The sequence below is a fragment of the Cetorhinus maximus genome, chromosome 15, assembly GCF_964194155.1.
Source record: "Cetorhinus maximus chromosome 15, sCetMax3.hap1.1, whole genome shotgun sequence".
In the NCBI taxonomy this organism is placed as follows: Eukaryota; Metazoa; Chordata; class Chondrichthyes; order Lamniformes; family Cetorhinidae; genus Cetorhinus; species Cetorhinus maximus.
Window position 1 is genome coordinate 43,726,119 of NC_135893.1, and position 16,681 is coordinate 43,742,799.

General features: G+C 46.8%; 1 protein-coding gene across 3 annotated transcripts in view; it reads left to right on the plus strand.

The window, feature by feature from the left end:
* The window catches only part of LOC144690622 (ephrin type-B receptor 2), a 1,056,594-nt gene that overhangs the window by 1,018,480 nt on the left and 21,433 nt on the right, over window positions 1–16,681 (plus strand). For all 3 annotated transcript variants that reach the window (XM_078558305.1, XM_078558307.1, XM_078558306.1), the window contains one exon: window positions 15,933–16,126. In XM_078558305.1, the coding sequence (XP_078414431.1) occupies window positions 15,933–16,126 (194 nt within the window). The remainder of the gene's footprint in view (window positions 1–15,932; window positions 16,127–16,681) is intronic.

Consider the following 16,681-nt stretch of genomic DNA (forward strand, 5'->3'; position numbering starts at 1 on the left):
AGTCACCCATGTTTATGGAAATACAGCAGATGCTGAGAACACAGGCCTTATAAACTATCAGCTTGTCCTAGGGGTGGGTTGATGTTATCCCATATGTGTTTTGTGAGTGAACCAAAGGTGATAGCTGCTTTCCCTATGTGTGTAGCAAGCTCTACATCAAGGGACGGATTGTTTGTCACTGTGGATCTGAGGTAGCAGAATTTGCAAACCACTTCCAGTGGGCTGTTATTTACTGTGATCAAGGACGGGGATGCAATACCTTGTCCCTTGACCAGTGTTTTCTTGAAGCTTATAGCCAGGGAGAACAAGTTACAGGCGTGGGAAGGATAGTCCTCGAATCTTTGTAGCTATTGTGTAGTGTGGGTGCCTAGCGCAGCATCATCAGCACAGAGGAGTTCTATGATCAGGTTATGATGTGTTTTTGTCTTCACTTTCAGTCTTGATAGATTGTAGAGCTTGCCGTCTGACCTAGTGTGCAATTAGGCTCCTTCTATATCTGCAGGCGCTTGGAAAAAGTGCCAGACAGAGTGGGGGCGAGGACACAGCCTGTTTCACTCCATTCTTCACTCTGAAACTGTTGGAAGTGGAGCCAACAAATGGTACAGTACTGTCCTTGTTGTCATGGAAGGAGAGGATGAGACTGAGGAGCTTTGGTGGACAGCCAATTTTCCCCAAAATCTTGTAGAGCCCTGCTCTGCTGATAGTGTTAAATGCCTTAGTGAGATCTATGCTAGTAAGGTAAAGAGGTGTACTCTGTTCCTTACACTTCTCCTCTAGCTGGCACATGGAAAAAATCATGTCCATAGTCGATCTGCCAGCATGGAAACCGTACTGTCCTTCCGGGTATGCTTGGTCTACAAGTAGATGGAGTCTTTTAAGTATAACCTTAGCAAAGATCTTCTCTATGATGCTAAGGAGAGATGCGGCTGTCATTGTCACAGTCTCCTCTATCACGTTTGTTTTTCTAAAGTGTGATGATTTGGCAATTTGGACATCACCCATCTCCTGTGGATCGAAGTTACATTCCAGCAGAGAATGAGGAGTTCATAAAGGTGTGGCAACAGATGGAACTTTCCATGCGTGAGCAGTTTGGCTGGGATACCATCCTTGCGGACTACCTTTCTGTTCATGGAACAATCTATGGCTTAAGTGATGAGGGTCCTTCATCTAACCCATGGTAGGAGCTGCGGGAGGGCATCAACGTACACTGGGAGATGTCCAACTCACAGTGTCCAACATCTGACAACTTCAGGGGAGTGTTAAGAACTCGAGATAGTTTTAAATAATTAGTATTTTGTATTTATGGGTAAGAAAAAGAAATATGGGCGGAATTTTCCATGCCCGCTGGCATCGGGCGCCATGGCAGGCATGAGCGGACAATATTTCAAGAAGGCCAGAAATTGATTTCACAATACCGTTAAACCAATTTGCAATCGTCCACTCTGCCCATCAATAGTGGGCCGCATTGCCCGCCATCAGACATCAGGAACGCCCTTGTAATAAATCTGCATATCATTGCCGGAATCAGCCCCCCATGCTGGACCGTCTGAGCGCATTAGCATGATTACACGCCGACATGTTTTACAACAGCATATATAAGGCGAGCTGCACTTCAAGGGGAACTTGGAGGTGAGTACGCAGTAACGATGCGCAGCACTTGCCAAGGTCACCTGTTGAACTTCAAGGTTGAGGCAAGAGCACAGGCCTGGCGCTTCTTCCTGGCTGGCTGACAGGGCACTGCCGGGGCAAGGGCTGCCCTGTTGAGGCTAGTTGGGGGAGCAGGGGGGCAAGGGCTGCACTGTGATTGATGGTAGTGCACAAGCACATTGCGGGGTTGGAGTGGGGGGAAGGGAGTTGGTCACGCATTAGGGAAACCTTGTCTAAAGTGACCATCCCTCTGCAGCTGAGACAGTTCAGACACAGCCACATTGACATGTGTAGAGTCGGGCCTCTAGCTTCTCTGTCCACTCAAGCAATGTAGAGGCATGAAAGTGCCACCAAGTGCTCCAGAGCTTTTCACCTCTTGGGCACAGACTGTAAACTAATGAGCATTTTAGTGGACTGCAGAACAATTGGACGACTGGGCATGTTATACATTCTCCTCGCTAAAGCTGGCCATGGAGCAGTCACTGGTGTAGGCGCTCACAGACCCTTGCAATGTCTCCACTCAGATTTGGACCAGTCTCTCCCATGGTTCAAGCTAACAATGCAGTCTTGTAGCGTGGGTTAGGAGAATGCCTGTGCCTGAGCTGAGAGCACAGCATGCAGTCCAATGGGCAAAGCTACCACCAGTCGGTCAGATAGAGAGGGGCAGTGGTGGGTGGGATTTCAGGCAGCCATGCAGCGCACTAACTTCTGGCCATCCAAGTGGTGGCCAGCGCTCTCTGGGATGCATTAAGAGGCCTTCAGACTTAATCAAGAGAGGTTCTTAGTACACCCAAGCTAACCCATGTGTCTCTCTCTTTCATCCTGTAGGAGTAGTACATCAGGAGCGTGGAGCCTGGTGACATAGCTGTATGCTTTGTGGCATACAGAGAGCAGAGATGAAGGAGAAGAAAGCTACAGAGGTGCCTGGATGGTCAGAGGAGAGGAGCAGCATCCTCAGGAAGAAGGGGCGGCTGGGGCTCCTGAAGAGCACCGCTGAAGAGCCATAACGAGCCGTCACTGGTTGGCACCTAGCTAGACCCAGGGTCTATAGATGTTGCCTTTCATTCCTGCAGTTGACCAAGGACCAGTGTCGCCAAACACTGCGCATGTCTAAGGAACTAGTCAGTCATATTTTCCAGCTACTGCAGGATTTGATGCCACAGGGACATGGAGGGCATCCACTGCCAGTGGCCGTGAAAGTGACAATGGCACTCAATTTTTACACTGGCGGCTCCTCTGTGGGATATCACAAGCCTCCGCCCACAAAAGCATCCATGAGGTCAAGGATGCCATCTTCATGAAGGCACACAACTTTGTGCATTTCGCCCAGGACTAGAAGCACCAGGATGCACGAACGCTGGCATCTGCCCACATCTCAGGTTTCCTCCAGGTGCAGGGTGTGATCGACTGCACTCAAGTGGCGCTCAGATCTCCATCACAACAAGCGGCCAACTATGTCAATCACAAGGGCTTCCACTCACTAAATGTTCAGCTGGCGTGCGACCACCACAAATGCATCTTGCAGGTCTTTGCACAGTTCCCAGGGCAGTGCATATACCCTCAGCACTCAGGCTTAAATCATGGAGACACAGCAGATGCCCTGATAGTCACTAGACTCCAGAAGATGATGACGACATGCAGTGAGGACACTCCATAGACCTTCACATAGTCTCTGAGAATGCCTGACTCCTGCCTGGCTGAGGGCAGCTCACTTGCACTCTGTGATCAGGGTCATATCATAGAGACGCAGCCGTGAAACTTTAAATGCGCCTGATCCTTTATCAGCCTTCAGCATCTGACCCCTTCAGGAGCACAGCATCACTGGTCACAGATGCTGAAGAGATGGTTGGGGGGGGGGGTTGTCTCACCTCAAAGATGCTGAGAGCACACAGAGAGAATGAGGGAGTTCTGTGACACCTGCCCAGGATATTCTGAGAGCAATGACAAGCACCATCGAGATGCAGGCATCACTAATGTGTCTAGTGAGCGTGTAGCCAGACCATCACTTTGGTCTGAAGGCACAAAGCACAGGAAGAGGCCCTGGACTGAGATACCTGCTTCTATCTTGTGCAGGAACCAAGATTTCATATCTAAGTGACACAAACACTACTAATCAGAACAGGGTGCCATGGGCAGGGAGATAGTCTAAGGAGTTTATTGACAATAGTGAACATTATGTACAAGTGATTAACGCCCTCGCCCAGGCTGTGCAACTACATCTTCTTAACTTCCTAACCCTGCCGCTATATCTTGGTGCTCCCCTGACATCCACAGCAGAGGTGGAGGCAGCCTGCTGATTGCTACAGACTGTCTGTGATGATCTTGGCGGGCGCCCTCCGAAGGGCCGAGGCCCAGCCTGCTTTCGGGGCCCTGCTGTGTGGTCTGTGGAGCTGGAGTTGCTGAGGTCACAGGAAGAGGGGATTCGGATGGGCCAGAAATTCCTGAAGTCTCCTGGGTTGATAGCCCTGGGGTGTGCGCCTGCTGATCCTTGTCCCTATGGGTGTCCCAGGGCCCCTGGCTGACTCTTGAGAAGGGGAAGCTGGAGTGAAATCAAACTGTCCAGTACACCTCTCATGTTGACGCTGTTGGAGGCCAACTATGGTGTCAGTGATGGAGTTTAGCCCATGCAACAGTGCAGCACCGATGTCCTGGACCAAGGTCTCCTTGGCGGCTGCCATCCTACCAGTGTTGCCCTCGGTGCATTGGCATGCCGGCGCTATCACCTCAGCCTGAAGACGGACGGACCCCTTGCAATCTGAGGAGTGCAGAGGACATCCCGTCCTGATGTTCCCGAGCTTACCCTTGCAGCTCCAGTATGACCAAGTCCAGAGGCTCGTCATCTGACTCGGACTCAGCAAATTTCTGACCTCCTGCAGTCCTCCAAGTGCCGGGGACCTGGGAAGTCCCTGCCTCCGCCTGCTGTGGATCGGACGGTGCAATGTGCTCACCAGATTGTGATCCCAAGACTACTCTAAAGCTAGGTCCCACCAAGGTGTGCGTCTCTGCACTGGTGGAAGGTGTGAGTGAGCGCTGCGACGGGGCTTCAGGGAGGGTGCCTTCAGATTCCTCTTCAGGGGTGTCTTCGGGGCTTGATAGAGGCCCTGGGTCATGGATTCTGTCGGCTGTTTGGCAGATGTGCCTGCGAAAGCCAGGAGAGATAATTAGTGCATGGCAGTGGCCTGTGAAACAGGACACATCACTCACAGAATGATTGTCTGATGGATGTTGCACTGCTGGACCCTCACTTGGTAGAGCACCGCCTACCTCACAGTCAGAACGGGACCGGTCCCAGTCGTCGCCGGCCAGCTGGATTGCTCTGTTTTCAAAGTCTGTGAGGACCTTGATTTCAGACATTCCTTCACTGGTCTGCGACCTCTCCCTCTTGTTGTGTGCCAGCTTGTCCTGCATGAGTAGAGGTGGAGACAGTGTAAGCAGGACTCCTGCCAGGCCGGGTGATAAGTGTGCCTGGCATTTGTGGGTGTTGAGTGGTCCCATGGACGGGATGAAGACAATGAAGGTGTGTGTGAGAGAGTGAGTGGTGATGTCCCTTGAACTGGCAGTGAGTGAGGGCCCTGTGGATGTGTGTTAGTGTGTGAGTTGAGAGTGATGAGAAGAGTAACTTAGCCTGAAGGAGATCTTCTATCCTCTTGCGGCACTGGGTGTCTGTCCTTTTTTGCAGGGCATTGGTGCCACTGCTGCCATTGCTTCCCATGCTGGATCAGTGATCTTGCTGCCCCTCCTGCGGCCAGAGTGGGGGTACAGGACATCACAGCGAGGCTCCACTGCATCCAGAAGGTGCTTGAGGGACGTGTATTTAAACTGGGAGCTGCAGTCTTCTGTGCAGCAGTCCTGGGCTGGAAGCAGCGAGAGGTGTGCATTTGGCTGCATTTTACATATGGCGCCCGGTGTGAGGAAGCAGTGAGGTGATGGCGTGATGGGTGAATCGGAGCCCGCCCGCCATTGAAAGGCGTTTCCGGGGAATGCATGATTAATGAGGCGAGAGTGGGGTGATATGGCGCGAAAAGCCGCCATTGCAGCGGGTGGGTAAAACATCCTTTTTCCCGTCTTCTACCGCACTTAATGCAAGTCTGGGATGATTCCGCCCATGATGTCTTGTTTCATGATAGAGTTTTTTTCTGTAGCTGGAGCCTGGCTATTTCCACACTTTGTTTATCGACATGTATTATTAATGAGGGTTTGCAACTCTTAAAAGTGCAACTAAAAGAAACACAGAGTAAAAAAACTGTGCTGTTGCTTAGCAACAGGGGTTGAGAGAGAGACCCCAAGGTAGAATTTTCGGGTCGACGGGTGGCTGCAATCGACAAGCCTGGGAGCGGCCGGGGAACGGACCGCTGCCCTCAATCGGCCAGCCAGCGTGAAAGGCGCCCTGAAAGGCTCAGCGCTGCCAGGGTGGGGGCGGGAAGAGGGTGAGCGCTGAAGTCAGCGTGGGCACGGGGGAGCGTGGAATGAAAGCTTCCTGAAGGCAGAGAGCTGCCTCAGGGAGCTGAAGAATTTAAATTCAACAAAAGCATTTTAAAATCCTGAAAAAATGAGAATGAGTCTTCAGAATGAGTCACCTAAACATGTGGATGCTGAAATTTGTGTCCAAATATTTTTATCTTCTTTTAAATTAACCTTGGAAACCTCAGCCCGTCCTTAGATGAGGTTTCCTGAAAAATGCAAAGGCTGCCTGGCTGATTCGCCCGCCCGCCAACCGTAATGTTGGACAGGCAGCGAAAAATCTCAGTTAATTGTGCTGTTAATGGGCTTAATTACACCCTTAATTGTCGGCGGGCGCGCTTCCGAGTTGAGCACACGCCTGCCGACCAGAATATCTCACGAGTGCGCGATGACATCGGGATGCTCACCCAATGTCATCGCGCGTTATTTCATGCTCAAGCGTGTCAGGCGGGCACCCGCATGCCAAGTGAAAAATTCTACCCCCAGAGACACAGAGAAAGGAAAGGTGTGTGTATACCAGTGGTTGAAGATTGAGGTTTAAGACTCTCTGGTTAGAAATATTGCCCGATTGCTGAGGAATGAGTTTAGAGAACTCCTATGTATTGCTCTAAAATTAAAGTTCTAGTGAGTTTTTTGGATGTCTCAGGGGAGATACCAATTGTGGAAGGACACTGAGCGAATGTTCAGAAGTCCATTGAAAAAGAAAACTCTTTGAAACTGAACCAGCTCTAGCCTTGGTGCGGTAACAGTGAAACATCTACACTGGAGTGTTGGGTCTGTAAGGGTATTGCTGGGATAAAAGGTCTAAAGTGAGTTTCAAATCATTTTTTTCTTCGTATCTGTGTTCAAACCTTTCCAATCTTTTTGTTGTCTAGTGTCATATAGTTAATGTTTCTTATTTAATAAATGTTTTATACTTTGGTTAAAAAGTTAACAGCAGACTCCTGTGAATCTGTTCAGTAAGAACCCTCCACAGTTTAATAAAATATAATAAAAATTATGATCTATCAAGCCAGGTTCCATTCTGGGATCTGACTTGCCTAGTAATAACATCGGCTGGGAACATAAACAGGAGTAACTCTGGTGATGGTCTGGCGCCAAGGACTTGATCACTTTGTATGTAGCTCATAGATTTCCATTGTCACAGGCAGTTTGAATTTCTTGATATAAGTTGATCCAGTGCTTGTTTGCATATCTTTTACACACTATCTTGGCCACTTTCAGGAAGTGCCGTGTTTTATATGTTGGGCTTATGTTGTGCATCATGTAGGCTTTAATTTTTTTTTGCACCAATGACAGATGTCATCCTAGCTGAGCCATCTGAAACCAGTCTTTGTTGTGGGTTCCACCTTTACTAAGTGATACTTCTGCTGCTTCACAGATGATTGAACTTGGTGACTTCCAACCTTCAACAATACCAGCATTGGTGCTTCCTGGTAAAACTTTGGTGTGTAGCAATCGCTCTAGCAATATTGATACATGGTGGGCCATCATATTTAGGACTGAAACTCTCAGAGATGCACATTCACTCTGCTGCTGACAAGGGAGTGTTCGCTGTCACTGTCGTAGGTGTGGGTTTGGAGAACACTGGGCAGATCGTGCTTCTTGTGATGATTCAGGTTCAGTTGGTGCCAATGTCCAGACTTTGGGTGATGCCATGCCACATTGTGGTGGTACCTGTCCTTGACGAAGGTGTTGGTGGCATAGAGCTCATTAAGAGCACAAAGCTCAAGAAGGCGTTGTCCATTAACGTTGATCTAGCCCACCCTTGATGACCGAGGCACATTGGTCATGAGTCACTGTCCGCACCAACATGTGCATTGAAGTGACCCAGGATAAAATAGCCTCTTGCCAGTTGGAATATTTCTCAGAACCTCACCTAGAGAGTCATAGAAATGCTCTTTGCCTGAGATGCTGACGTAGACTTGGTGCGTAGGCCCATATGATGTTGACTGCACCTCCATTAGATGATAGCCACAAGGAGACCAGGCTATTGATGCTTAATTGACAGTTAGTCTCTCACTATGAAGTCTACACCATGCTCATGGTAGTCTTCAGGGCTCATTCCATGCCTCTAAAAGGTGTAGTCTCACAAATAGGGCCTGTATAGGCTCGTCTAGTTTCTTGTAGAGCAGCAACGTCGACACCAAGCTTGTTTAGCTCACAGTCAATCAGGGCCCTCCCGCATACACTTGCTGTGGAATATGGGTCGTTGTTTATGCCAGGCACATAATCCTCACATTCCAGCTTCCAAGCCGAGAGATTACCTTTCTTTGTTTGTTGTGTAGCCTCAGCATGGTTTTAGGAGATGCCGACTTGCTCTCCACCTCGTAGTCTGGTATCCAGAGGAAAGACAAAAGCCTATACGTCTGGGGCCTAGTCAGTTGCAGGAGCTGCTGGAAGGTGCTCACTTGAGGGAAACACCAACTGCCTAATGGGCTGCACTCCAGAATTTGTGTCGAGTTTACTCCCTTACTATTGGCCCTTTTGAAAGGCCCTGTCTAGCTGAGCCCAGAAAGCCACAGATGTAGGTATGATCTTGTCCTCCAGGTGTGTGAAGAGAGCGGTTCCAGGCCGCTGCTTCCCACCTCCATGCTGCTGCCTCCATCCCTCGAACCTTCACTGATTCCAGACCCTTTGTTCAACCTGATTTTGTTTTTAATTTACCCCAGCTTCTTTCTGCTTCTTTCCATTTCCCCGCGCTCGCTGGTGACTATGGTGTCAGGATGACATCATTCCTTAATTTCTCCTGTTTGATTTGGCTCCTGGCTCTGCTATGCTTCTCTCCATCCAGGTCCATGCGCTTCAACAAACCTCTCAAAGTTGGGTGAATAAGGTGGGTGAGCCACAAGCACAAAAATACATCTGGGAATACGATGCAGTAACAATAACTGAAATGTGGCTTAAAATGGTGAGGACTGACTGGTTGCTTAATATTCAAAGACTCAAAGTAATCGGAAAAGATAGGAAAAGAAAAGAAGTGGTGGAGTTTCAGTATTGATTAGAGATGGCATTGTTGGAAAGGGAAGATGACTTTGAGGAGGTAAGGACAGAATACGTCTGGTTAGAGTTAAGCAGCAAAACAGGGATGATTACATTACTATTCCATAGGCTTCCAAATAGTGAGAGAAAGACAGAGGAGCAAATCTGCAGGGAAACAACTGTAGGATGAGGATATTCGGCAGAGTAAGGGTTAATGTGGTACTGGAGAGACAGTACCACCCGCACTGTGATGTAGACAGCCACATGATAGTGCACTGTAGTGGAGTAAACACTATCCTCCCACTGACTACCCGACACCCCTGACCACCCTACCCCCAATCCTAACCATTTATCTTACAAACCTATCTTTTCCATGGCTTCTGAAAGTGGCTGAACCGTTAAACTTAACTGCTTTATGGCTACTAGTGTTGTAAAAAAAGGGCGTTGCTTCCTTACCTCCAACGCCTCAGCCCTCGACTGAACGCCTCAAGAGTGTGCTGCACTACACAGTTTCTGCCTGGCTTGAGTTGGAGGGTCAGGCCAGAAAAGATCAACTGGATTTCCAGGTAAGTAATTAGGAACAGATTGGCAATCCAACTCTGTTTGCCACTCTGCAGGAGTTCCACCCAAATATGTCAGTAGAAACGAATATGGTATAGTTAATAGATGGGGTGAAAGTTGAAAGTAGGCAGGATGCCTAGATGAGTGCAGCTCCATCTTGACACCATGCAGGACAAAGCAGCCCACTTGATTGGCACCCCATCCACAAACATTCACTCCCTCCACCACTGACGCACAGTAGCAGCAGTGTGTACCATCTACAAGATGCACTGCAACAATTCACCAAGGCTCCTTTGACAGCACCTTCCAAACCCACGACTATGACTGTTGCCACCTAGAAGGTCAAGGGCAAGAGACACACTGAAACACCACCACCTGCAAGTTCTCCTCCAAGCCACTCACCATCCTGACTTGGAAATATATCACCATTCCTTCACTGTCACTGGGTCAAAATCCAGGAACTCCTTCCCTAACAGCACATGGACTGCAGCAGTTCAAGAAGGCAGCTCACCACTACCTTCTCAAGGGCCATTCGGGGGGGATAATAAATGCTGGTGATGACCACATCCCATGAAAGAATAAATGTATCAAATAAAAATATCTTGAAAAGGCTGGCTACGCTTAGAGTGGTTATGATCCCCAAAGAGACTGATAACTTTGAAAAGAAAGGATTCCCCACACGAGCCAACGGAAAGAAAACCAGTGGACAAGATTTCACTTATTAAAAAATATACTGTACTAAACCACCTAAAAACAATATCATTTAAACATTAATTTACAGGTGAAGGATATTTCAAGTAAAAAGGTAAATTTCACTTTAAATAGTCAACACAACAAAGATACACCTCACGTAGTTACAAATGCCTGCATTACTTCCTGCACAAATATGACACCACCAGCAGTCTCGCAGTATTTCCAACTTGGGTTCCATTCTCCCATTTTCTCCCAAATTATTGTTTCCAGAAGTTTCCCCACCACTAAACTGACTGGTCTGTCATTGCTGAGCTTATCTTTAGATCCTTTTTTTGAACAAGGGTGTAACATTTGCAATTCTCCAGTCCTTCAAGACCACTCCTGAGTCAAAGGAAGACTGAAAATTATGGCCAGTGCCTCCATGATTTCCACTCTCAATATTTTTGGATGCATCTCATCAGATCAACTTTAAGTATAGTACAGACAGCCTATCCAATAGTTCCTCTTTATGAGCTTTAAACCCTTCAAGTGTCTCTATTTCACCATGACCTGTGCAGCATCATCTTCCTTGGTAAAGACAGATGTAAAGTATTCATTTAATACCTTAGCTATGCCTCCAGGTGTAAATCTACTTTTTGGTCCCTAGTTGGCCTTACTCCTCGTTTTACCACCCCTTTTTACTATTTATGTGCCTATTAAAGACTTTTGGATTCCCTTTTATGTCAGCTGGCAGTCATACTGTCTCTTTGTTTCTCTTATTTGTTTTCAATTCCCCTCTGAACCTTCTATATTCAGCCTGGTTCTTGCTTGTACTATCCACCCAACATCTGTCATAAGAACACATTTTCTCGTTCATCTTAGTCTCTATCCCTTTTATCATCCATGGAGCTCTAGATTTGTTTGCCCTACCTTTCCCATTCATGGGAATATACCTTGACTATGTCCAACTATCTCTTCTTTAAAGGCAGTCCTTAGTTACTGTTTTTCCTGCCAACCTTTGATTCCAATTTAACATCCCCAGTGATATGTGGGAATCTTTTGCTCGAGACCACCCAAACTGGAGAAGAAGCATCCGTGAAAGTGCCAAACATTTTGAACGTCTCCCACAGGCCCAGGCGGAGGCCAAGCACAAACAGCGGAACCCGAGCATCCCACCCACCCGCCTCGTCAAACACTCCCTGTGGCAGAGCGTGCGGATCCAGCATTGGACTTTTTAGTCTCCTCAGGACGCACAACCCCGGCGTAGAACCAAGTCATCATTAGTCCCAAGGGACTCCCTAAGAAGAAGAAGAAATATTTTTACTCTGGATTGCTCCTTGTCCGGTTCCATAGTCAACGTAAAGCTTAGGATACAGTGATCACTGTCCCCTAAACGATCCCCTACTGACTATTGATCCAGTTGGTCAGTCTCATTGTCTGAACCAAGTCTAGTAGTGCCTTCTTTCTCATTGGACTAGAAACATACTGTTGCAGAAAATTCTCCTGAACACTCTGTAGGAACTCTTGTCCATCTCTGCCCTTTACACTACTACTATCCCAGCCTATATTTGTGCGTGCAGGATTTAAGCACAAAAATCTCCCAGCACAGTGATCTTTTATTCCGCCGGCATCCGATTTATAAATGCATTTGTGAAAACGTTTTGTTAAATAAATTAACTTTTGTATTGCTGAAAAAAGGGATTTTTGTCGAAGCTTTTAAAATTAACTTTTTACAAGGATCACCATGGCCTAACACACCAGACGCACAAGAAAACCGTCAAGAGCTTAACTCCTGGTCTTGAATCAGCCGGGGAGCAGACTTGGATGTAAAGCAGTGGGAGCAGGGATGCCTTGCGTCCAGCAGAAGCGACTGTTCGTGATCACAGCAAAGAAACAGGGTTGGGAGCTGGTATTCTCGAGGCACTCCTATTGCTGATTCCCCTCGACCACATGAGCTGGATCACCTTACCCTTCAGACTACAAAGGGTATCTTCCTCATCTCAGAGCTTCCTAGACTCGGGTGGGGTGGGGGGGGGGCGGGGTGCGGGGGATGTCTGTGCTGTCATGATGATCCTCCTTGCTCTCTAGCAGCTGTATGCCTGCCCCAATTCCCCCCACTGGTTCTCCAGACAGACTGACTGAGGCTTTCGATGCTCTCTTTGTGTCTTTTGCTCCTACCACACTGCATTTCACTATTCGATAGTTCCTCCTCCTTCTGCCTGTTGCTTATCCTCATGGCTTCTGGCTCCACACCCTTCAGCTTGCACTCTGGGCCTCTTGCTCTACCCCCTTTTCAGCCCACACTCTGGGCTTCTGGTTCTGCCCCTCAGAGGACATTGTTCTCCATCATTGCCGTATCTCTCTCTCTCTCTCTCTGCAGAGTTGCAATGTTCTCCTTAACCAATATTGCACATCTCCCACTTTTCTCCCTTTCCTGTCTTTCTTGAACACTTTGTATCCAGGAATTTTTAATATCCAGACTGCCCTTCTTTGAACCAAGTCTCAGCCACATCAAGTATCCACATAGCACCTGCAACTGCCCAATCTCATTTACCACACACTGCGCATTCACGGATATGCACAATTTAGGCTTTATTACTTTTTCCCTTACTCTGAACCCAACTAATAACTTACTCTAGTGTTATCTATTTCTCCCAGTATACCCTGTGCACCTCGGTATTCCACTCTGATATTTTCTCCTGGTTCCCACACTCCTCCTGAATTAGTTTAAACCCTCCCCAATAGCACGAGCGCAACGCCCTGCAAGGAACTCAGTACCAGCTCTTTTTAGGTGCAATCTATCCGGCCTGTACATGATCCATTTCCCCCAGAGTCGGTTCTAATGTCCCCAGAATCTAAAGCTCTTCCTACTGCACCATCCTTCCAACCATACATTCACCTGCTTTATCCTCCTATTTCTATACTCTATGCATGTGGTGCTGGAATTAATCTGGAGATTACTACTTTTGAGGTCCTGCATGCTAATTTCCTATCTATCTCCCTGAGTTCTGACTGTAGGATCACATCACTCTTTCTACCTGTGTTATTGGTACCAGTATGGATCATGACTGATGGCTGTTCACACCTCCACACCCCCTCCACCCTTAGGGTGCCCTGCAACTGCTCAGTGACGTTCTTGATCCTGGCACCAAGGAGACAACACATCATCCTGGATTCACGTCTGTAACCACAGATGCACCTGTCTGTTCCCCTAACTATTGAATCTCCTATCACTATTACTCTTCTAATCTTCATCATGCCCTACTGCAAAGCTGAGCCACCTGTGGTGCCATGGAGTTAACTGTGTATTTGTGCTATTACCTTTGGGCTATAGTGCTGTCAAAACTGTATATTTCAGTCGGTTATAGGAGAGTCCATGTTGCATTTTGCAGTCTGGTTCTGGTGCTGCCAATGTTGTATGTTGCAATCAGGTAACTTTATTTGCCAAGCTGCATAATCCCTTCCTACTGTAAAAGCAAAATACTGCAATTGCTGGAAATCTGAAATCAAAAACAAAATGCGTTGGTAAGATTCATCATGTCTGGCAGCAGATGTGGAGAGAGAAATAGAATTAAGGCTTCGAGTCAAATATTTCTCAAACTTGGAACTGAAGGCTGGGAGAAATGTGATGGGTTGTATGCTGGTGAAAGGGGGGAGGGAGAAGTAGAACAAAAGGAAAGGTCTGAGATAGGTTAAAGGGCAGGAGAGATTAAATAACAAAGATGACATTGGGCCAGAATGAGTGTTAATGGCAGAATAATGAACAGCTCTGTCTGAAAGCAAAAACATGCAAAAAAAGATGTATACTGTCCTTTGACAAAAAAAATCAAATCAGGTCAGAATGAAGAATGTGGTCTGAAGTTATTGAACTCAATGTTGAGTCCAGAAGATTGTAAAGTGCCCAATCAGAAGATGAGGTGCTCTTTTTCAGAGCTGCGCGTGCCCCCAGTTTCATTTTATTCTTCGTCTCATCCGACGCCTCAACAAGAAACCCAGGTAATTCTGTTTTTGTTTTATATTGAGCTTGACTGGAACTTAGTAACAGGCCAAGGACAGAAATGTGAGTGTGAGTGCAAGGTGGTAAATTAAAATGGCAATCAACTGGAAGATCGAGATTGTACTTGCGGGCTGAGTGAAGGTGCTTTGCAAAGTGATCACCCAGATCACCCCTGTGTAGCGGAAACAGAATTGTGAGCAGTGAAAACTGTATGTTAAATTGAAAGAATTGCAAGTAAATTGCTGCTTCACCTGGATGGAGTGTTTAGTACCTTGGGCAGTAAAGAAAGAGGAAATAAAAGGGTGGGTGTGTTACACCTCCTGCAGTTGTTCTCTCAGGTCTATCCTGACATTGGTATCAAACCTGCTGACAGGGGTGGTGCTGTTGTCTGGAATAACAACCTCTACCTTGCAGAGGCTGAGTGCCAACTCTCAGACACTACTTTCTACCTCCCCCGGACCATGACTCCACCACTAAACATCAAGCCATTGTTTCAAGCCACTGGCACTGACCTCATCTCCTCTGGAGATCTTCCCTCCACAGCCTCCCAACTCCGGACAGCCCGCTTCTACCTCCTCTTCAAAATCCACAAACAAGGTTGTCCTGGTAGAGACATTGTTTCAGCCTGCTCCTGCCCCACTGAACTTATTTCTTACTATCTTGACTCCATTTGTTTTCCCCTTACCCAGTCTCTTCCTACTTACATCCGTGATTCTTCAGATGCCCTATGTCATTTCAACAATTTTTAGTTTTCCGGCCCTAACTGCCTCCTCTTCACTATGGATGTCCAATTCTCTCTACACTGCCATGCCCCACCAAGGCAGTTTGAAGTCTCTACGCTTCTTCCATGAGCAGAGGCCCAACAAGTTCCCATCCAACACCACCATCCTCTACCTGGCTGAACCTGTTCTTTCCTTGAACAATTTCTCCTTCAACTCGTCCCCAACCCTCCTCTCTCCTCACTACCCAAGGCCTCCACTCAGTCTTCAAGTATGATCCTGATCTTCGAGTTGCTCGGCATTTTAATTCACAACCTTGCATTCACACTCACATTCCTGTTCTCCAGCTACTGCCATGTTCCAGTCAAACTCAATACAAGCTGGAGGAACAGCACCTCATTTTCCAATTAGGCACTTTACAGCTTCTGGACTCAACATTGAGTTCAACAACTCAGACCATAAACTCTGTCCTCCATTTTGATCTTTTTTTTCTGTCAAGGACCAGTTTGTGTCATGCTTTCAGACAGAGCTGTCCATTATTCTGCCATTAGCCTCCAGTCTGGACCAATGCTTTATTTCTTGACTACAACCATTACCTTTCCCTTTGCCTTTTGTTCCAAGGTGTCTTTGTCACGCACTCTAATCTCTCCCACCCTTTCCCAGACCTTTCCTTTCTCTCGCCTCTCCCTCCCACTTTCAATAGTATAGAACCCATCACATTTCTACCTCCCTTCAATTCAGATAAAGAGTCATATTCAACTCAAAATGTTAACTCTAAATGTTAAACTTCTTAATGTTTTCATAACAAAGTAAATGATTGAGCAGTGATGCTGTCAGGATACAGTATCACTTCCCCCATAACAGCATAATATGAATGTGGTTAATTTTGGCAGGTGATCAATGCTATTGAACAAGATTATCGACTCCCTCCACCCATGGACTGTCCAACAGCTCTTCATCAATTAATGCTTGACTGCTGGCAGAAAGATCGCAACAATAGACCCAAGTTTGGGCAGATTGTGAATACCTTGGATAAAATGATCCGGAATCCAAATAGTCTAAAGGCTGTGACTCCACTGACTTCAGGGTAAGAACAACTTATCTAATGTATTTCCACAACTGTCCACAACTCATTTGCTGCCCCTTGTCCATCACATTCTGAGCCTCACAGATCATTAATTATTATACCCAGAAATTTTGCATCTGCATCTGATTGTTGTAACTTTCACCAAACACTAATCATAACTGAAGAGATTAGCAAGTGGTCAGTTAGACTCTGAAAAGTGTGTAAAGTGGGAGAAATATACAAGTAGGAATGAATTGCATTAAGGCAATTCATTATGGGATCTGTACTAAGTTGAAAATTCATTATTTGAAATAAATGGTTTTTGCATTATAAAGACAAAAATGAAAAGACAAAGAAAGAAAAAGTATTAAACGCAGTGATGTGTTCAAAATTAATTCCAAGAAAATTCGGTTGGTTGTATATGTCCAGTTGAGAAACCTGTATTTTGAATCTGTTTCCAGCACCAACACTCAGTTGTAGCCTTCCCAAAATATCAGATTACAGCTTCTACTGTCAATTGATACTTTTGTATCCTCGCTCTCCATTGACACTCACTCTCCTCATTCCATTTGAAAC